A 23538-nucleotide genomic window follows, 5' to 3' on the forward strand; every position below is an offset into this window, starting at 1 on the left:
CGGTGCGTGGGCCTCTCACTATCGCAGCCTCTCTTGTTGCGGAGCACAGGCTCCAGACATGCAGGCTCAGTAGTTGTGGCTCACGGGCCTAGTTGCTCCGTGGCATGTGGGATCTTCCCAGACCAGGGCTCGAACCCGTGTCCCCTGCATTAGCAGGCAGATTCTCAACCACTGTGCCGCCAGGGAAGCCCTCACAGTGATATTTTAAGTTTAATTTGGGTAAGCAAGTAAGGGTACTTTTTCCTTTGCTTTTCATTTCCTACATTAGGTTTGCTTCTCAGACGTGTGACTTTGGAAGTTATCATTGAGGATGGGCCCAGAACAGAAACTAGGTGTCAGGGGTTTGCTTCTGTTCAACTTTTGACTATACCAGTCAGCTCTCAGATGGCAGAAAACTTTCATATTGTTATTACTGATCATCTTTTTCAGAGCTTTTAAATTTCTTTTTGTGGTCCAGGCCTCCTATACACTTTGAAGGTCAGCATCTCCTAATGTCAGAATTCTCCTTTTGGTAAAGGTGCTTTGGGAGCACTAGCAAAGCCACGCTGATGACTTAATTGGAAGGAGTCTTGCAGAGAAGTTAAGAGCATTTACTGTGGAGCAGAACTGCCTGGGTTCAAATCCTGTTTTTACCTTTTATCTGTGTGACCTTGGACAAGCCATTTAGCCTCAATTTTTCATCTTTAAAGTGGCAATGATAGTTATATCTTCCTCATAATTTGTTATATGTGGATTAAATAGGTTAAGATATACCAAGCCTAGAACAGACCTGCCACTTGGCAAGCATTGTGTGTTAATTGCTTAACCTAAAACCAGATAGACACTGTTTAGCTCAGATTCCTAATAGCCTTGTTGAACCTAGGTATTTGATCAGCACTCTGGTCCCATTCCTTTTGAATTTTTCTTGCTGATCTTAAGGCCTTTTTGTTCTGAGTTAAAACTTGTGATCACTGAAGTGATTAATAAATATTTCTTGCCCTCTTATCTGGTTTTCCTAAATAAAGTCCTGTTTCTTCACTTCTGTACTTTTTAAAATGCAGATTTCCTTAAAGAGCTTCATCTCCTGCCTTTGTCCATCTTAGCCTCGCCACTGCTTTCAGTGAGTTGCAGAGGTAATGGGGAGGTACCTCCAAGTCTCATGATCTTTTCAATACAAATGTTACCATATTTAATAATAAGAAGAAGAAGATTTATTCCAGTCTTCTCTCAAAACTATGTATATCTTGTGGTGCTCTTTGTCCTCGTCTTTTTCTTTTTTTTAAATCCTTTCACCTTTTTCTCTGCTTTTCCTTTTTTAAAAAAAAATATTTATTTATTTTTGGCTGCCTTGGGTCTTCGTTGCTGTGCGCGGGCTTTCTCTGGTTGCGGCGAGTGGGGACTACTCTTCATTGCAGTGCGTGGGCTTCTCATTGCGGTGGCTTCTCTTGTTGCAGAGCACAGGCTCTAGGCACACAGGCTTCAGTAGTTGTGGCACATGGTTTCAGTAGTTGTGGCTCGTGGGCTCTAGAGCGCAAGCTCAGTAGTTGTGGCACATGGGCTTAGTTGCTCCGCGGCATGTGGGATCTTCCCGGACCAGGGCTCGAACCCGTGTCCCCTGCATTGGCAGGTGGACTCTTAACCACTGCGCCACCAGGGAAGTCCTCTCTTCTTACTTCTTTTATTCCATTGTTTTTCCCCATTTCCCTCCCTCTTGACAGGGTATTATGAATTCTCATTCATTTTTCTTATTTATTTGCACCTTTGCTCTTCATGGATACATATGTATCACTTAGTAATTTTTTTTTTTACTTATATTGTTGGTGTGATTTTAGTTTCTTATTTATGAGAATATTCTTATTCATGAGAATAAAGAGCCTTTATTAAGGTAACAAATTGCACATCAAGAGCTGGGAATGTTAATTACTTCTGCCTAAGTGTGATTAGTTCTTTCTCACCTATACTTGAATAGAGGATAAGATACTTTTGCTTCTATTTATTGGAGATTCTTTTGGGGAAATGACTAAATTGAGGGGCTCTTTCCTTGTTTTGTTATTTAGCTGTTATTGTGAAGGGCTGAAAGTCATGTCAAACAAGGGATGTTTTACATTTTAATCTTCCGCTAGTGTTTGAAATTTTAAAATAGACTATGCATTCAGCAGTCATATGTCAAGCACTTATTATATTCCATACACTGTGCTGGGCACTGGGAATTAAAAGAATATAATATGGTCTCTGACTCCAGAGGACTCGATCATGATGAGACTCTGCAGTGTAGTGCAGGGAGCTATAGTCTTGGAGTTATCCCACCCAGCTCTGCCACGCTGGTGTGTGTAACAAAGAACAAGTTGTCTTAATCTCTCTGAGATGGTTTTCTTTTCTGTAAAATGAGGGGGTTGGCCTAAATGATCTCTTATGATCTTGCTTACATCTGTGATTCCAACGTTTTCTGAAAGTTACTTAAGGTTGTTGTGAGGATCAAATTGGAAAAAATTTATTAAATACTTTAAAAACTATTAAGTGTTGTCTAAAGAAAGACATTACTATTTACTAACTTGACATTATTTACTAATGCTTTTAGTCCAAAGACCAAATGCATTAAGTGTTATAACTAAGTTCCAGAAGTTTAAGGAAAAGAGTGACCTTTTCATGACTTTGGCTCTAAGTTCTAAGGGTATTTTAGGATATCTTACTGTCTCCATTATTGAGTAAAGTAGGTACTCTGTAAATATGCATTGATTTAAACCATAGGTTTCAGAAACTCAGAATAATTATAAGGCAAACCACAATTCCTGTGGTTCTGGGTTATCTGTTCTATATTAGGCTCATGAAATTCTGGGTTAATGGGTAATTGTTTTTTACTACGGAATCATTTTATTTGTGTAAATATGACTGCATATTTACAGCTTGTCATAGGACCACCATATCTGAATGCAGAATACATTGCTTTTGGGGGCCAATTTTCTTTGGTTTTTTTGTCCACTAAGCACTTTTGAGTATATGATATATACTACACCTTCAAATTTATGGGTCCTTTTATAAAGTACAGCTATCTATATGCTTGTAGATTATAAGAACCACTGGTAATATGCAGGAGGACTTAAGCCCGTTAGCCAATTCAAAAAAGGTGAATCAGTAATTATGTTTTAATTATTATTAATAGATATTTATTCTCAGATCTAAGTAATAGTTTCAACTCTCTGAAATTTTTTATTGTTAATGATTATGATTATCACCAGTCTGATTGTTCTTCAAAAGTTTTCATAATGTGTACCCTTTTCTTTGGTTTGGTTTGCTTATAATTATTGCTAGGTAATTTTACGTACTGTTGAAATGGTGAGACTCACTAAATATGCTGCTTTTGAAGTTAGATTTGAATATTTTTTCATTTACAAAGTTACTGGCAATAAAGAGTAATAACTGTTGCTTATTTAATCTGCTAGCATTTAAGCTTTCATATTAATTTTAAGTTTCTGATTGTATGATTGTAAATTTGATTTATCTTCAGCTTTTGAGGAATAAAACTATTACCATGTTTTACTGGTAAACTCATGTACCTAATGACTCATTCTTTTTATATATGCTAGGAAAATGCTATTTCACTGTTAAAGCTAGAATTGAGTTAGTCAACCAGAAGTGAACCTCTAATTGTTTCCAAATGCTTACTTTTGGGGTTTGGATGCAGCTCTAAGTCTTAGCTCAGTCAGGAATTTGCTAAGTTTGTCTTTTTCCCCGTATCCTTTCATTATGGCTAGATAGATCCATGCTAAAATCTATTTTATGATTCCCTATTACAATAGTTAATCAGAAAAATATGGGCGCAAACTCCTGAGCTAAACACAATTTTAAAAAAGCAAAAATAGAGGTTCTACAGGTTTCTTTTACATTTTTATGACCTCTGAGATTGTTATAGAAATTGGCTTTGGTTCTAAATTGCTTATCACCATGTGATTTAGCAAGCATCTTTTTCTCCCCGCCCCAGTTTCATAACCTAGTTATATAGCTCCTACATCTGAAATTCTTAACAATATTTTAAAATTATTATTGGAGAAAATTAGTGTGATGCTTCCATGTGCTTTGGTGAAATGCTTGCTGCTGTTGAATGTAAACATTTTATTAAAATTCTACCTAAGTAGGCAACCATTCCAAATTTTATAGTATAACAAAATCAGTAAGAACCTGTTGGTACACTCTCTATATATTATTTCCTTATATGTATCAGTTATATCTTTTATTTAGTTATTTTAAAATAGATGCTTGCTTCTAACATTAATTTTATTATTAAAATATTTACCTGCATTATGGTTCTTGAATTGTGTTAAAATGAGTGATCTATAAATTCTCTGTTAATTCTTTTTTTATAAATTTATTTATTTATTTTTGGCTGCGTTGGGTCTTCTTTGCTGCTCGTGGGCTTCTCTAGTTGCGGCGAGCGGAGGCTATTCTTCGTTGTGGTGTGCTGGCTTCTCATTGCGGTGGCTTCTCTTGTTGCAGAGCACGGGCTCTAGGCACACGGGCTTCAGTAGTTGTGGCACACGGGCTCAGTAGTTGTGGCTCGTGGGCTCTAGAGCGCAGGCTCAGTAGTTGTGGTGCATGGGTTTAGTTGCTCCACGGCACATGGGATCTTCCCAGACCAGGGCTCAAACCCGTGTCCCCTGCATTGGCAGGCGGATTCTTAACCACTGTGCCACCAGGGAAGTCCCCTCTGTTAATTCTAATAGTGTGTAATCTGTGATCATGGAACTTCACCAGTTCTAGAATCCTCAAACTAAGGGCCACAGGTGAAAGTAAATTTTAGGAGAAAAAGGGCCGTACTAGTTGTTGTTATTGTTGTTCTTACAAGGGAGTAGCAGTCTTTGAGAGGCAATACACGTGGGTTAACACATAAAAATTTGAACAAAGGTTTGGATAAATTTGTAGATGGTTATTTTGGGTGACTTATTAAGAGACTGTATTAAGGGAATGTCTTTAATGTTTTAAAGCTGATCTCCTTAAGGATTATTTTAGATTGGACTCAACTCTTTTGTATTAATTGTGCTTTAGCTCTTTGCAAGGAAAGCTAGACTAGCCCTAGGTATTCTAAGACAATAAATATTTTAAAAGTTGTTTGCAAGGTGATATTTTGCAACTATTGCTTAAGTAACATCATTGCTCATATTGCATGCCTGTTACAGTAGAGTCCATGTTCTCTTCTATTCCTTTTCCCCCCACTTTATTTTGAAAGTTATACTTTTTATTTTTAAAGGTATATTCAATAGTAAGTTGTCAACATACTAATAAAAAAAAGTTCACCAAAAGTTCATGGGAAATGAAATTGGATACAGGCTTTTAATCTACAGTTGTTTTGAATTCATATGTGCCTTCCTCCAAATGGTGGGTCCTAAATAAGTGTTTGTTGCCTGATTTCCATTGATCTCTACAGGCTTTTTCAATAGTTGTGAATTCCTTTGAGGTAAGGCATTGTGTATTATTTATCTTTTTATTTCTGGTGCCTAGCACATGTCTGGCACATGGTAGGCATATAGTAAATGTTGACTTGAACTTTTCAAGATTGAGTTTGGAGTCAAAAGACCTGTTCTTATTATTCTAGCTCTCCCATTCACTGGCTATGTCCTTGGGCAAGTTACTTCGGTGCACTAGGTCTCCATTACCACAACTCTAGAGTAAGATTCCATCTGATTCGAGAAAATCTGATTCCAAGCAAAGCATGTAGTGCTTAATTATTGCTTATTTGTATTGATTGCATAATAAAATCCATTGGCAGGATTACCTAAGTAGTAATAGATTAAATTCGTTGGCGAAGTGTACCTCATTTGAGGATGCTGCTGTGCATTGTTGTTGCTGCTGTTTAGAATAGAAAGGCGACTTATTTTCTTTCATTTCCAAATATATTCTCTCTCAGTATTCCTTGTAGATTGACCTTTTTTTTTTTCTTTTTGAATGAAAATAAATTAAAGATGGAAGAAATTGCCTAGATATTTAATCTACTTCCTCATTTTATAGATGAGAAAACTGATGCTCTGGAATGTTATACTATTTGCCTGAAGCTATTTAATGGTAGAATTAGAACCCAAGTCTCATGATTTTTACATTTGAGTGATTTTTCCACCTCAGATATCTCCAGATTATTAGCAGTTTCTTGAGGTAAAGATTGGAGAAGAAATTATCAAAATAGCTAAATTTAGTGGGCACATGGAAATTCTTTTCTTATTCTCTGGTGGGGGTGGTGTGATGATTTGGGAGATTGGGATTGACATATATACACCAATATGTATAAAATAGATAACTAATAAGAACCTGCTGTATAAAACATTTTTTTAAATTGCTTATTCTCGAACAGTTATTCTAGGGGAACCATTTTTGTGCCTCATTTTCTGAGAAGTACAATAAGGAAAGTAGGAAAACATAAACATTGTGTAAATTAGATATATAGAAACATTTAGTGACTGATCCTTTCTTTTTCCTGAGAAATGAGGATGGAGAGAGGAAAGAAAAAATGTAATGGTTGAATTATGCCTTATTATTCTACTGTGTTGTTTTTCTTTGCCTTTTTGGTAAATCCAGGGAGTCCTCACCTATTTAATCACAGCACAGTAGATAGAAACAGACACTACTCTTCAGGTTAGATGAAGGAATAACAGATGTTCTTTCACTGTCAAAATCCTTAACCCTGATTCCAGTTGCTTTCCACCCATTTTTCCTCCAGTGTTACTATAGGTATCACAGATGTTTTACAGGAGCACAGAGAGGACATTTATACAGTTTGGAGGACAGTTTGGGATCAGGGAATATACCCTAAAAGGGGTGACACTTGAGATTTTAAAGAAGGAATAGAAGCCAGATTACAGGGCAGTTTAGGGACATTCTAGAGAGGTTACAGCATGAGCCAAAGCATGAAAGGAAAAACAGCAGAAAGTGAAAGTACAAACATGCTTACGTTTTAGAGAGTTTAAAATGTGAAGCAAAAATGATAGGAGGTGGAGATCAAAAGAGGAGGGCAGATCAAAAAATATACCATGTGAAAGAGCTTACACTTAATCCCCTAGGCAGTAGGGAGCTCTTAATGGATTTTTTTTAAAGGGGGAAGGGATAGAGTCAGATACTGCTTTTAGGTAGATTAGTCTAATGGCTTTGTAAAGAATGGTTATATTAGTTATCTATGAATGCATAAGAACTTAACACAAAAACCTCGTAGCTGAGATAACACACATTATTATCTTTGCCTTGGTTCAGGAACCTGAGCGTGGCTAACTGGCTCTGGCTCAGGGTCTCTAACAAGGTGACAGTCAAGGTGTCAGCCAGGGCTGCAGTCATTCCAGTGCTCGTCTGGAAGAGAATCCACTTCCAAGCTCACTGAAGTGGCTGTTGACGGTATTGAGTTTCTTTTGGGCTGTTGGACTGAGGGTCTCAGTTCCTCTCCAGAGGCATCTCTCAGTTCCTTGCCCTGGGCCTCTCCATAGGACAGCTCACAGCGTGGCAGCTTTGAGCAAGCAAGTGAGAGAGCAAGAGAGGAGGGTGAACAAGATGGAAGCCAGACTACTTTAATTTAGAATTGACATCTTGTCACTTTTGCCATACTTAACTCATTAGGAGCAAGTCACTAGATCCAGCCCACACTCAAGGGGAAGGGATTACACAAGAGCATGAACGCTAGGGAGGCAGGGGTCATTGGGATCCATCTTTAAAGCTGCCTGTCACAGCAGACTTAAGGAAATAAGACTAGAGGTAAAGGGACCATTTAGGAGGCTATTATAATAATCCAAGTGAAGTGATATGGAGATTATTGTAGACATATGTAATAGAGTGACGGGGAGGTGATGGAGTTTAGAAATGTTTAGAATGTTAAGTCATGATAACTTGGTGATTTAGAGGATGAGGGTTTTAAGGGAGAAGAAGCAATTAAAGGTGGCATCTAATTATTCTTGGCTCGTAAATCACTATCTGACTGAAGAATATTTTCATTTGAATGTGACTTAAACTCCTGTCTACGTTGAGCTTTTATATTCATTACTGCTATTCCCTCCACACTTTCAGTTTTCTAAGCTTGCCCTTGGTGTTGCTTCCCTGGACACCAGTTTCTCAATATCTCTCAGTATCTGTTTAATTTTTCTATTTGTTTCTGTTCCTGTTTGTACCCTCCCTATCCAAGTACTTATCACTGAACACAAAGTATGGAACAGTCTCCTAATTTCTTCCCTGGGGCCTTTCCTTTCTTTAATCTAGATTCTAAAACATCTAATATCTATGCATTTATCATTCATTTAACCAACAAGTATTTATTGTGGGCCCACTTTGTGACCAGCACTTTACTAGGCCTCCTTGGGAATATAACAGTGAACAAGACAAGCATTGTCCCTGTTCCTTTGCGTCTTCATTAATATCTTCTCTTTCTTTTCTATCTGTCAGAAGTACTACTAATCTTTTAAGGTACACTTCACCTTCTACCTTCCTTAAAAAGGTATATGTTTTGTTTTGTTTTGTTTTTATCTCTATCTCCTATAGCTATAATCAGGAGGGGTTTTACTCTAGAAATATTGAGATTCTACAAGTTTAAAAGAAAGAACTGGCTTAAGCTATTAAGTGTAATGAAGCTATTCTTGACCTTCCCTCTCAGTCTGCTTCAAGAAATAGAGCAGTGCCTCACCCCCTGACTCATTGGACTCTCCCTGAAGAGCTTTTTAAAAACATAGATGCCTCAACTCTCCCTCAGAGATTCTCATTCAGTATGTTAGAAATGACAACAAACAAGACTGTAAGGTGAATTTGATATGTAGCTGGTTTAGAAAACTACTGCATTAGAGTCACCCTCACCATTACACTATTAATTGCTTTCTGTGCATTTAACCATCCAAGTAGCCTAAAGCCATAATTTCCAAATACTGGTTGAGGACTAATTACATCAATTCATACAGGCTTTGGGGCCCTATCACTAGAGGTGCTGATTCACTAGATCTGTGGCTATATCCAGGCTCCTATTTTTTTTAATAATCAAAGAAGACTGATATATCATCGGGTTGGAAAAACACTGGACGAATGAACTTAATATACTGTATTAATTTTTTTGTATTTTCCTTAACAGTACTGTTCAGATAAATGAATGTAAATATTTGATAAACGTCAAGGACCAGTTGGCCATGATATGCTTTATAGATTATCCTTGAAGATTCTAGCCATTTGAAGTCATATTTTAAATGACAGTTGAACGACTGCTGTGTTTAAATTTTAGATGCTCCAGTACTGTTCAGTAGTATGTTTATTGTTTCATACATTGATGTATTTCATTTAGCTCTTTTACTTTTACTTTAAATAACTTATTTGTCCCATGAAAAATTTGGAGCAATGGCTGGATTCTTTTTCCTCATATTATTCTGACAAATCTTTGTTATATTCTATTGGGAGGTATATTATTACTTTCTTGCAGGATGGGATTGTCAGAATGTGGCTTTAATAAGTTTGATGTCTTCCTTTTCTATAGTGTTATTCCTCTTTTAAGAGAGTCTGTTGGAATATTAATGCAGAGAACTCCTCCCCTTTTGGAAAATACTCTCCCTCAGTGCTATCAGAGGGTAAGTTTCAAAGCTTCCAAACCATTGGGTTTTGGTTGTTTCCAAGCTGTTAGGGGTTATAACTTTTATAAATATGGGTAGCATGTGTGTATAATTTAGTATTTCTGCCAAGACTGAATGCTGACCATGAATGCCATTTATACAAACCAGAATAAAATCATTGGAAAATATTGAGCGTCACTAAAGAAAATGTGGTAGAAGTTGTCCTCATCTAGAAATCAAGCAGCTCTTTTAAAATATACATACGAATAGCAGATGATATAAGCATTTCTTCAGCATAGATTTTGTGAGCTCCCCTTTTATGCCATATATTCTTCTAAGGTACTAGGGAGTGTAATGGTAAATAAGGTAGTCAGGATCTATCAAAGAATTTATGGTCTGGTGGGGAAACACAGGCACTAAACAATAAATAAATAAGAAAATATCAGTGATGATTACTATAACAGAAATAAAACAAAGTCATGTGAGACATGGATGGCTACGTCAGATTTATCCAGGAAGTCATATTCAAGGAAATTGAAATCTTGTTGACAAGAAGGAGCCAGACATGAAAATCTTGGAGAAGAGTATTCCAAGCAAAGGAAAATGCTAATGCAAAAAGGTCTATGACTGGAACTAATTTAGTGTGTTTGAAAAACAGGAAAAAAAAAGCCATTGTGGCTGAAGCATAATAAAGGGAAGAGGGGCTGGAAAGGCTGGGGAGAATGGCAGAGGACAGATCATATAGAGGTTTTGGTCTTACTAAGAGGTTTAGATTTAATTCTATTCAGTGGGAAGCATTAGAAAGCTTTTAGGCAGGTAGAGTGTCACAAAATTTAAGTTTTTAAAAGCTTATTCTGCTTGCTATTAGAGAATAAACTCTAGGGAGAATGAAAGCAAAGAAAACCAGTTAAGAGGCTGTTATCTTCTAATCTGAAAAATCGTGGCCTGGACTACAGTGGTAGAAGTGAAAATGGAGCTAAGTAGATATTTTGGATAAGTTTTTGGAGATGGATTATATTAGCAGAGGGGAGAAAAAGTGTTGAATCGCAACTAGGTAGATGCTAATACCATTTGTTGAGGTTGATGCAGGTGTGAGGGTGGAAGATCCTCCCAGATCGAGAGTTCTATTCTGGATATGTTAAAAATGAAATGCCTACTGCACCTCTAGGGGAAATGTCACTTAAGTGGTTGGATATGCACATCTGGAATTTTAGGGACTGATTAGAACTAGGAGGAGTTTTGAGTCATCAGTATATGACTAGCATTTAAAACATTAGGATTATGTGAGATTACCTTGGGAGGATTAAGCTCTAATCTTTAGGTCAAGTTTCAACTCCAGATTTAGAGCACAGGTGGGAAAGCCAGGAATGGGAGCTGGAAAACCCAGAAGAAGTTGAAGAAGGAGGAAGTAATCAACGGTGCCAAATATTTCTGTGAGGCAATTACAGTAGGAACAGAGAAGTGACCATTGATTGGGATCATGAACAGCATTAATGGCATTGATAAAAGCATTTTCAGTAGAGTTTGGAGAAAGCATGATAATAGCAGATTAAGGAGAAAATGAATTGGGGAGGTAGAGATAGTGGTTACAGTCAACTTTTTTTAAGAAGTGTTGTTAAAGGGAACAAAGAAATGAGCTGATAGCTTGGCTGTAGATATAGTAACAATGGTGAGGGAATTTGTTTTTAAAATAAGATTTTTTAAAACAGCATCCCAGAGAACTTTCCCCAATAATGGAGATGTTCAATAATCTACATTGTCCAGTATGGAAGTCACAAGGAACATGTGGCTATTGAGCGCTTGAAGCTTAATAATTTGAGCTAGCGCAACTAATTTTTAAATTTCATTTCATTTTCATATATTTAGTCACATGTGTCTAGTGACTTCCATATTACACAGTGCAGTTCTGGAGCCTGTGTGTTACTGATGGGAACAGTCCGACTGACAGGAAGAAATTGATGGTATGGTAGTGAAGCAGGTTACTTCACTACCTGCTGAAGGAATGAAGTTCTTGAGAAGGTGAAAAAGGATAGAACCCAAAGCACTATGGAGGAATTAATTGTAGATAGGAGGCAGGGGTACTGTATCCCCCAAGGGAAAACAGAAAGTGCTGAAAGAGATGAGGGCTGACTGGTGGATTTGGTGGTGCAGGATAAGGGATTTTCTGTGTGCTTCTATTTTCTCTTTGATTTACAGGGCAGAGTAATCATGCAGAGAAATTAGAAGACCAGAGGAGAAAAGAGAAGGTATAGAATAGTTCTTTTTGAGATAGGGAAAGTGAAGTGCTGCCCATTTGACATTTGTGGTTTTATGATTTTAAGGTAGGACCAGTCAGCATAGTTGTGGAAGAGAAAGGGGCAATTTATTGAATGCCTACTCTAAGCTGGTACCTATATTAAGTGATTTACATATATTGTTTCTTTTCTTCACATTAACCATACAGGGTAAGTTTCATCTTCCTTTCCCTAGGAAAATTGAGTAAAATTGAGGTTCAAGGATTTAAGTAACTCATCTAAAGTCACAGATGGTAGTGGCTGAATCTGGATTTGAATCCATGTCATTCTGGCTTTAAAAGCTCATGCTCTTTCTGTTAAACTACACTGTCAGAGCTGGAAGAGCAACACAGATTTTCTTCTGTAGCTACACTTTCCCCACTTTTTTTAATTTGAGTAAAGTTAATGCCAGTTTCTATAAGAATCATTCCTTAACTTATGCTTTAGGATAACTGCAGGAATGTGCTTGTACTGCTCTATCTATGGAGGTAGAAGAAATCTGTTCAGTCAGGGTGTTGTTTCCCTAGCGGTATACCATTTCCATTTAGAAAAGTGTGGAGGGATATCAGGTTCAAACCACTGTGTCATCAGAGTCCTGAAAGAGGAAGAGGAAGTCCACCTTGACCTCTTTCCCTAGTAAAAGCAGATTTTTTAAAGGGCACAATGGTTATTGTCTCACATTTCCCACCAAGTGTCTTGGAGCTTATAGAAAGTAATCCTACATGCATCAAATTCTGATAAAAATAAATATTTTTGATAGATATAAGTTCAACTTTTTCTTAATTGACATCCCAAATAGATAACTTAAGAATCAGGGAATCTCAGAATTCAAAAAGATCTTATTATTCATTTGGCCCAGACTTCTGTCTGTTGGAAGAATCTCCTTTGCGACATTCAGTTGGTCATTGAGCTTCTTGACTATTTCCAGGAATCAGTAGTTAACCCCTTCACAGAGTAACCTCTTTCTCTTTTAAATTGCTGTAATTGTTATAAAGATCTTTTTACATTGAGCCTTTGTTTTAACTTCTGGGTTCTGATCTTAGTTCATCTCCTCCAGATCTATACAGAGATATTAAACAATAGTGGTGATATGGACATCTTTGTAAAGATTTTCCTGATCTTCAAGAGAATACATCTAACGTTTTTTCCTTAAGTGTTTTCTGTACATTTTGGGTAGATAGCTTTTATTAAGTTAAGGAAGTGTCCTTCTAATCATAAATAGGGGTTGAATTTTATTAAATAATTGTAATGCTTTTATTGAAATGACTATGTGATTTTTCTCCTTTGCTTCACTAATTGAAGAATAACAGTAATAGAGTTTCTGGTGCTTAATCTTTCCCTCTTGGGATAAACCTAACTTAGTCATGATATGTTATTTTTTAATATACTGTTGGAGTTAGCTTATTTAATTCATAAGAGAAATTAGCTTATGATTTATTGTCTTTATCTGGTTGGGGATCAAGATTAATTCTTACTTATATGAGATAGCACCTCTTTTTTATTTTCTGGCAAAACTAAGAGGTTATGTTAAGTTTCTTGAAAGTCTGCCCTCTGGGACTGGGGTTGGGGAGGTGCTTTATGAAAGAGAACTTTTATTACCTTTTCAGTTTTTAATGGCCCTTTTATATTTTCTGGTTTTTTTCTTATATTACAGCATTTTCTGTATTTCCAGAAATTTATTCATTTTGTCTGGATTTTTGAAATTGTGTTTTTTGTTGTTGCTTTTCTGATTTTATTATTTATTTATTTTTTCCAGCTTTAGTGAGATAAAATTGATAAATGAAAATTATGTATATTTAAAGTGTACAATGTGTTGTTTTGATATACATGTACATTGTGAAATGACCATGGAACACTTCATGAATTTGCATGTCATTCTTGCACAAGGGCCATGTTAATCTTCTCTGATCATTCTAATTTTAGTATATGTGCTACCAAAGCAAACACCAAAATTGAATTTATATTCATTTTATATACATACATGTACTATTTACTGAGCATTTACTTGGGCCAGGCTTAGGTCCTTACAGTTTTAGGTGCTGAGGATACAAAACATAAAAATCGAAAATAAATCCCTGCCTTTATTGAGCTTGAGTTCTGCCAGAGGAGACAGGCAAGAAACAATATAAATAACATAAGTAATGTAGTGTGCGACATTACATGCCGAAAAGTAAAACAAAGCAGAGAAATGTAAAAATAAAAGCATTTTAGTTTTAGATGGAATAACAGTAGAAGGGCCTCCTGAGAAGATGACATTTGAGTCAAGACCCAAACAAAGTAGGCCAGGCAGAAATCTGTAAGGAAAGACACTCCAGGCAGAGGGAATAGCAAATACCCTGAGACAGGAGTGTGCCTGACTTTTCAGAGTGGTGAGGAGGCTGCTGTAGCTGAGGAAGAGGGAGCAAGGGGAGGAGCAGTAGGAGATGAGGTAAATAAGGTAAATAGCAAGGGGCCACATGACGTGGGTCCATGTAGGTCATCGTGAAAGCACTGGTTTTTGTTCAGAGTAAGATGGGAATCTACTGGAGGATTCTGAGCAGAGTGAAAGCATCTGATCTAAAGTAACAGATTCTTACTTGGGCTACTGTTTTGAGAATAGATGAAGAGGTGCAAGGCTAGAAATAGAGAGACCAGTTAATAAGGTATTACAATAATCCAAACTAAGGTGGCTTCAACTAGCCTGACAGCAGTAGAGGTGGTGAGAAGTGTTTGGATTCTACTCAGCTGTAGTATTTGGTACACTCACATATTGATCCATTCATATAGTATTCCATTTTATGGTTTTTAAAATCTGTTGTTTGTAGTTCTTTTCCTTTTTCATTTTGTACTTTGTTTAATTGCATGTTCATTTATTTTATTTTTTTACTGCCATCAGAGTTTGTCTTGCCAGTGGTTGTCAACCTAAGGGTATGGAACACTTAAGGAGCCACTGGAAAAACTTTGAGACATCCCTCCCTTTTTTGGTTGTCACATGAGTTGGGGAAGGGTATATGTTGGCATGTAGTTCCCTGGGTCTTGGGGATGCAAAGATCCTGTAGTTCCTGACACTTGTACACGATGAAGAATCGTCCTGTCTAAAACATGCCCCCATTACGTACGAAACACTGACTCTCTAGCTCGTTAATCTTTTCAGAGAACTAGTTTTTTGATATTGTGAACTCTGTCATTTCTAAATTTGTGGATCATTGATTTCCATCCTTTATTTCCTTCCTTTTTATTTCTTAAGTTGACTTTGTTTTTTTCCTAATTTCTTAGCTCATTTGTATTTATATTTGTCTTCTGATCGATGTACAGTTGACCCTTGAACAACACAGGTTTGAACTGCATGTTCTACTTATACATGGATATTTTTCAATAGTAAATAACCACAGTACTGCATGATCCATGGTTGGTTGCATCCTCAGGTTTTCGACTGAGAAGAGGGCTGGCGTCCCTAACCCCTGTGCTGTTCTCGGGTCAACTGTATTTGGAAATGTAAATTTCACTTAGGCGCTCTCTCAGCTGTGCCCTACAAATTTTGATATGTGTTTATTTATATTTCCCAAACACCTGTCATGGTACCAGCATATAGTAAGTACTCAGTAGGTATTTGTTAATCAATTCAAACTGCCCTCCCCACCACCAGCCCACTTTTTTCATTAGAGAGTAGAATCCATGTTTACTGATGTGTTGCATAATTTAAGTTGGGTGTACTTATACTTGAGTCCATGGTAATGTGTGCTCTTTATATTTTAGGTGCAGCAGTTGCAAGGAGTTTACAGTTTACAAGAACAGCATTTCTGGACCTTATGTTCTGATGTTTATGTTGGGACCTTGAAATTAGTAGTAGCACCTGATGCTGATGCCAGGTGGATTTTAAGCCAAACGCATAATATTTTTACTCAGGTATGATTTTTTTACTAACTTCTTTTAAGGGTCTAGGAATTTATTGTATCTACTAGTCTTAAAAATATTTACTATTTAACATATTGAATATATATATACTACACTGTGAGGTAAGTGAAAGTCTTTTTTCAACCAGAGTCAAATTTGGGAGATCCTTGCTTTAGTGAATACTGTTAATGAAGATAGTCCTGTTTACTCATTGCTGTACTGATTTGAGCTCCTTTAAGAAAAAGTAGATTCTCCCTTACTGTACACTCCTTATAAGACATGTTATATGATATTTGAAGCTAGGAATTCTAAGATAGCATTTGAAATAAGAATAATGTCTGGTCAGTGGCGTTAGCTAAAAGCAAACTATGTTAACATTTTTGTTGATAGCAAAGCCATCTCTACTTCTGTGCCATTTAATGGCTTAATATGCTGTTGAGTTTTTCTTAATTCTGTATATGGAATCATGAATTAGTCAGTGCATGATTGCAACCAAATTATATCAGGTAATGTTTATGCCATCATGAGTTGACATAGTCGGTGACTGATAAAGTAAAAGTGATTACTAGGTTATTCTGTATATACTGGGAGAATAAGAACATCATGTCAAGAATGTCTGAGGAAAGAGACCACAGATTTTTTTTTTTTTGGTCTAGCTTGCTGGAAATATTTGGCAAAAAATCTAGATGTTGACACTGCTTCCAAAATTATCTAACACATAAATCTAATGAGGAAACTGATTCCATGCCTTAAAAATCTGTGCTTCAGTGTTCATTGCAGCACTGTTTACAATAGCCAGGACATGGAAGCTACCTAAGTGTCCATTGACAGATGAATGGATAAAGAAGATGTGGCACATATATACAATGGAATATTACTCAGCCATAAAAAGAAACGAAATTGAGTTATTTGTAGTGAGGTGGATGGACCTAGAATCTGTTATACAGAGTGAAGTAAGTCAGAAAGAGAAAAACAAATACCGTAGGCTAACACATATTTATGGAATCTAAAAAAAAAAATGGTTCTGAAGAACCTACGGGCAGGACAGGAATAAAGACACAGACGTAGAGAATGGACTTGAGGACATGGGGAGGGGGAAGGGTAAGCTGGGACGAAGTGAGAGAGTGGCATGGACATATATACACTACCAAACGTAAAATAGATAGCTAGTGGGAAGCAGCTGCATAGCACAGGGAGATCAGCTCGGTGCTTTGTGACCACCTAGAGGCGTGGGATAGGGAGGGTGGGAGGGAGATGCAAGAGGGAGGAGATATGGTGATATATGTATACGTATAGCTGATTCACTTTGTTATACAGCAGAAACTAACACACCAATGTAAAGCAATTATACTCCAATAAAGATGTTAAAAAAAAAAATCTGTGCTTAAAAACGGACCCAGCCCTCCTGATGTGATGCAGTGGGAAGTACACAGCATGACCTGTGTGGCAGTCTTGCCAGAAATGGTTAATGTGAATCCCGTCACTAATAAACAACCAGACAGACCCACCTTGTGGACTGTTACCCTGGATTCTTAAAAAGTGTGAGTGTCATGAAAGGAAAAAAAGGAACGACGGGGGATCCTTCTAGATTAGAGGAGACTTCACAGTTAAATGCAATGTGTGGTCCTTGATTGGATCTTGGACTGGGGAGAAACAGCCACAAAGGGAACTATTGGGTAATTAGAATATGGACTACATAATAGCTCATATAATTGTGCAGGTGTTAAACTTCTTGGGTACGATAATGGGATTGTTATAGAAGGATGCTCGTATTCTTAGGAGATACATGCTGAAGGCTTTAGTGGCAAAGTATCAGGATGTCTAACTAATTTTCAAATGTTTCAGCAAAAGTAAAAAGGATTATAAATAAATACATATATAGAGAAATAAGGCAAATGGGGCAAAATGTTTGCGATCGGTTTACATAGGTGATGGGTAGATATGCATTTATTGTGCTATTCTTTTGACTTTAAGGCTTTTCAAAATAAAAAGTTAAAAAATAAAAGTTTGGTGGCTCCTCATTGCCACCAGGATAAAGCCCAAACCTTCTAGCATGACACAATTAACTTTTCAAGCCTCTCTCCTACTATTATTCATTGCCATGTACTTCATACGCCAGCCCCACCAGACTATTTACTTATCTGTGTGAGACAAAAATCCTACTCTAATGTAAAGGTCCAATTCAATTGTTACTTTCTCTCTGAAGCCTTAAAGACCCTTCTAAGCATCATATATATAGAGAAAGAGAGAGGGGCAGACTGACAGTTTAAATTCAGGACCTTAGCATAAATTAAACGATCTCTCTTCTCTAATAGAGATGTATGGTTATGTTCCTTTGGAATAATTAATGAAATAATCTTACAGTGTAGGCAACAGCCAGACTTCCTCTACTACAAAACAATATGCTGGTACCACTTATTTACTCTAGACTTTTAAGAACTGTCTTTTCTTAACAGACATTATAAGAAGTCTGTACCACCATGAGTTTCATAATGCAGCATGCAAAACCTTCACAATATGTCTGAATCCTTCTCACACCTCCTCCCTTTTTCAGAGGCAAAAAGGAGAACATGACTAGCAGCAACAACCTTGCTTTTCACTGCCATTTCTAGATCATTCTTCTCTCCTTCAGCCTCGATTTTCTCCTAGTTGTACCATGTCCTTCCACCCTCACAGTCTGAGCTTCTGCCCACCTCTAGGATACCTCATACCGTCCTAAGACTTTGGCACTTAAGTCACTTAATTTTCCCTCTGAGAAGGAATGCAATTTATAGGTTTAGAAATGTGCGAGCAGCTGTGTCTGTGCTTAGAACTGCTGAAGTTGTAATTGAAGTATGTGGAGGGAGGTTCTTCTGGTAACCTTAGAAATCTTGGCTTTTACAATGGCTGAAGTTGAAAGTTTACTCAGCTGCTTCCTTGGTTTTGGAAACTGTATTTGGGTTTTGAAAATTTTAAGCTCTAAAACATATTTTAAGCCTTTTTATCAGCTAAGGTCAAGCCCACTTGATTTCATTCCTTGCAGAGACTAGGGACTCTCTTAGGCTTGCAGTGAAAATGGTTCAACACATTTTTCCCAGCGGGCAGAGGGAAGTCATCCTTCTCATGATTTTCATTCCATACATTTAATGATTGTAGAGTTGTTTTGTGATAGTTGTTTTGGTTCTGACATATGCAAAATTGAAGTTTTTTATTAATTTATTTTCCTTTTCTGCTTATGCCCTAGTCATGCATATTCATTATGCTATGAGTATACCCAAGGCCTTGCAGTAACATTTGCAGTTCACGAAATGAAATTTAAATTTTTTTACATTTTAAAAAATTTTAAATTATATCTTAATCATAGATTTTACTTATCAAAAGTAATAAAACTCAAATTGCTCCATTTTTGAGAAAAAAATTACACTAATCCTTTAAGTACATTTCTTGTAGAAAGACTTGAAATACTGGTGGCCTTAGTTCCAAAAGACCAAAAGAAGGATTTTCTCAATACTTTGTGGTTCTATGACATTTTAATGTATTTTTCTTATAGCTGATCTTAAATTGGAATTTAAATTTTTTTTTTTTTTGCTTAAAAAGCTGTTCTCGTTAAAATTTTTATGGGGATAGCTTTGAAAAGGTTAACATAAGTTTGAGAATTATAACATTTTGTTTTGTTTATAAAACTATAAGCTTTGCGACTGTTTTGGAACTGTACATTAAGCATGTCTTTTTATTCTCATGTTCCATAGTTGTCACTTAATCATGAATGGCTAAGGCAGTTGGCTTGCTATCACGAATATAGAGCAATACTAGTGAATTGGTAGAAGTCTCTTCAGTACTTTGATTCCTTTGGGATTATTAGTTAAGTGATAATCCAGCTTTTAAACTACAGGGTTTTTTGTTGACATAGAAGAAGTCCCTCTCCTTTCCACCGCATGCACTAACTTCTTAAAAATGATTTATCATTTGGGAACAGATGAAATAGAAAACTTATTATTTATGTTTAGTGTATGAACAGGAAGTGGATGTGGGATACTGGATGAGGAAGGCAATTTATCATTTATGTTTCTTGTTTTAAACTGGCTGATATCATCTGTTAATTTTTTTAATACACTTTTGTTAGAAATAAAGTTTGAAGAAAAATCTAGAATATGCTTGGGTTCATTACCCTCCTCAGTTCCACAGAGCAGAAAAGACAATCAAGGCTAATGCATGTTATTTACTCCTTGATAGAAATTGTACCGTGATATCTTCCATCTTCTCTTCTGCCTGTTTCTGTTATACCTATTAAGTCCTAAACCCTTAGCTTCCTGCTTCAGCTTTCTGTGCTCTATTTTCTAGCCTCAAAGTAGAAGTTAACACTGATAGCCAGGAAGGAACCAACAAGCCTCCTCACTAACCCAAATGGGAGTTCCCCAAGATTCAGAGCCACCTCCACCGCTGTCCTGCGGGCGTGATCCCTTCCTGTCTCTGACAGTAGGGAGTAGGAGAAGCTATCTGTGCCTTTCCAGGTGGCTAGCTAGTTTTCCACCCTTCCTGTTTGTAGGGGGTTTTAATCTTTTATAATTATTGATTGTTCTTAATTAATCCACAGGGGTTAAGTGTTCATTGGTTGATGGTGGTGGAAATAATAACGGCAGCAGCAGCAGCTAGCCTTATTGAGAGCCCGCCACATGCCAGGCACTGTGGTAGGCACCTAACATATTAATCTACCTGCAAGACAGGTGGAGTATTATCCCCAGTTTACAGAAAAAGGAACCCAGACCCAAGTTATTGTTCATGACTTGTAATTTCATCATATTAAGTCACTATTTCACGAATTCTGAGATGATTCAGTTTTCACATGGAAGAGTAAGGCAGTTTTTCAAGAATTAATTTTTAAGGGATAAAGACTAATATTCTACATTGAGTCAAAAATTAGAGTAGAAAGTTTCTGCAGTTTTTGAGAATTGGTAGAGAAATACAAACAACCCAGTCATTTTCTTTAGCCATATTCTTGTTTATTTTTCTAAATTTTTACTGCTGATTTGTTTTCCTTTCCAGAACAATGAGTATTTATGGAGAGTATTCTAAGTCTATGATTTCAGGTTAACACTTATTTTCTTAGAAGCATGGATGTTAAAAATAACTAGCTGTCTTTCCAACTTAAAAAAGTGTTAACTGAATTATGGCTTATACATGATTCTCAGAATATAAGACACAACAAGTATTCTATGGTTTTCACTTTTTTTGAGGACAACCCTCAGCCGGCCTTAGTGTCATCCCAGTGGTAGGTAGAATATTTAATGGAACGGAGCACTGTTTTGATCTGCTGGAGTTATTGTCATGTCTTTGTCGTGTGGATAAACTGTACGGAAAACCTAGTTTGCATTCAGGAAGTAGGTGACTTACTAAAGGAGTCTTTGGAAATTCCACTTTTTCTCTCTACATTGAAGGAAATTGAGAAAGGAAAATGGGAAGCTGGAAGACTTAAAGGTGTTCCCATCCAGCCAGATGGATGAAACAAAATGACTTTTTCTGTTAGACTGGGCTTCTGTGTAAAGCAGTAGGCCCTCTGGGGAAAGATTTCAGCTTGAGTAATTGTGATTATGCAAAGATCAATTTACCTAGCCTCTTTGTTTTTCCTCTTTCTTTTTTATTGCCTTGGGCTACCTCATTTCTTATTACCATCTTCACTGTATATGGGGGGGGGGGTTAGGAAAGTGGCAGAGATAATAATGGGAGCCCAACTTATTTTGTCCATTTTTCTTTCATTAACAATTTTGTTAAAGAGAAAATAAATTAAGCCAATTTATTTGGGCAATAGTTGTTTTCTCCTAAGGTTAGATACACAAGAATTTTGCAGAAGGGCTCCTAAGTATAGTTATTATGGGGCCCATCTGGGTTGAGTAAATCAAATATAATCAATCATAATAATTTGTTTTTTATAGCATGTAAGAATCCTTTCTGGTATATTCACATATGATCCTTACAATAGCGCCTGATATGTAGCAAGGATTTATTAAATGTTTGTCAAATACTGGATGAATATATAACAATTTTGCGAGATAAGTAGGATTGGTATTTATCAACACTTTTAAAATTAGGAAAACTGAGATTCTGTTTCAGTTTTTAGCTTAAAATCATACAGATGTTAAGTTCTATCTTTTTTCTGCCACAGAACTCTTTGAGTGCGTGCAATTCAATGTATTTTCAGAGAACTTTAACTTTACCACAGCAAGGATTTTTCTTTTCTTTCTCTCTTTTTCTTTTTTTTTTTTAATGAGGCAAAAACGCTAGCATGTTTTCTGTGCCGGAAGCTCCTGGGGTCTTTTCCAGCTTTTTATTCCACTAGAGCAGCTCCTGACTCCTTAGACATTCATTAGTGCTGGGCAGAGCCCTCCGACTGGAGTGCTAGAAAAAAAGCCATGCTAGAAAGTAATGCTTTCAGGAGCCCAGAAATTCCTGGGAGAAGGTAGCGTTATTATTTTATCCCCCACTCCGGCCTTTCTTTCTCTTAGATGTTCCGCTTTGCTCTTCATTCTGTGTTGCTGACAAGAAAGTGCTTACTGTAACTGATTGTATGCTTTAATTTTTAAAAATTGTTTTTTTATTTGAAAGAAGGAAATTAATAGAATTTCAGTTCATCCAAAAGGTATTTATTGATCACTTACTGTGTGCTGGGCACTGCTTGAGGTTCTGGGAGTCAGCAGGAAAAGAGACAAAGTCCTTTTATCTTGGACATTATCATTGGAGAGTGACAATCAACAGCATCACAGCAAATAAGTTTTATGATATATTAGAAAGTGATAAGTGTTATAGATAGGGAGAGCAGGGTAGGGAGACTGGGGGTGCTGAGGCATTTACCATCTCTTGCACCAAGCTTTGTTTTTGTTCTTTTGATAGATAGAGATAGATAGATAATATCTATCTCATCATCTCATCTGACATACTATATTTCCTTGCTTGTTTATCATCTCCCCTCCTTCCTAGTTCCCAACAGCTTATAAACTCCAGGAGGGCAAGGGTATTTTTTACCTATTTTGTTGGCTGTTGTATTCCCGGGGGACAGAAGAGTGCCTGGATTCCAATAGATGCACAAAATATATTTGTTGGGTGAATGAATTGAATGCATTTTTTAATAGGGTGGTCAGGGTAAGCCTCACTGACATCTGAGTAGAGATGTGACAGGAAAGGGAGTATGTCATGTGGCAATCTCGAGGAACATTGTTCCAGGCAGAGGGCCCAGTGTGGCTGGAAGAGAGTCAACAAAGGGAGAGAAGTAAGAGATGAGATCAGAGAGGTAATAGGGGCCAGATGATGGGAAAGCTTTGAAGGCCATTGTAGGGCTCTGGGCTAAGGACTGAGGAAGGTAAGCTGTTGTAGGGTTTGAGTGATGGAGTGACATCACTATAGTTGCTCTGCTGGAAACAGACCGAAGGAGTGCAAAGGTAAAAGAGTGAAAACGAGGTCAGAGGCCGTTACAAAATGTAGGCAAGAGATGATAGTGACTTGGGCCAGGGGATAGCACTGGAGGTGATGTAAAGTGATCAGATTCTGTATTTGCATTATTTTGAAGGTAAGGCAAACAGGTTTTGCTAATGGGTTGGGTATGAGAGAAAGAAAGGTCTTTAAGTTGCAGCATTGAGGAAGGAATTGAGCCTGAGAAGATACAGGCTCAACAGTTTTGAGGGGAGGAAATAGGGATCAATTTGGCTGTGTTTCGATGCTTGTCAGACATCCAAGTAGAACTATCAGGTAGATGGTAGGTAGGTTCCAGTCTACAAAAGGTATGAACATGTAGACGGTACTGAAAGTCTGGATACTGGGTGAGACCATCTAGGGGACAAGTGTCAAAAAAGAAGGGATCTGAGGACTGAGCCTTTGGGTATTTGAGTGTTTAGTATTAA

At 37.0% G+C, this 23538-nt stretch overlaps 1 protein-coding gene and 1 non-coding gene across 2 annotated transcripts in view; one reads left to right on the forward strand and one right to left on the reverse strand.

Moving 5' to 3' along the window:
- The window catches only part of SLC30A7 (solute carrier family 30 member 7), an 80663-nt gene that overhangs the window by 50307 nt on the left and 6818 nt on the right, over window positions 1–23538 (forward strand). The window contains exons 9-10 of the mRNA XM_036859491.1: window positions 9452–9542; window positions 15533–15682. Of these exons, the coding sequence (XP_036715386.1) occupies window positions 9452–9542; window positions 15533–15682 (241 nt within the window). The remainder of the gene's footprint in view (window positions 1–9451; window positions 9543–15532; window positions 15683–23538) is intronic.
- On the reverse strand, window positions 13639–13744 carry LOC118887098. Its single transcript, XR_005017888.1, has one exon. It is a non-coding gene; the product is annotated as a U6 spliceosomal RNA (small nuclear RNA).

Source organism: Balaenoptera musculus, chromosome 1 (assembly GCF_009873245.2).
Source record: "Balaenoptera musculus isolate JJ_BM4_2016_0621 chromosome 1, mBalMus1.pri.v3, whole genome shotgun sequence".
Classification (NCBI taxonomy): domain Eukaryota; kingdom Metazoa; phylum Chordata; class Mammalia; order Artiodactyla; family Balaenopteridae; genus Balaenoptera; species Balaenoptera musculus.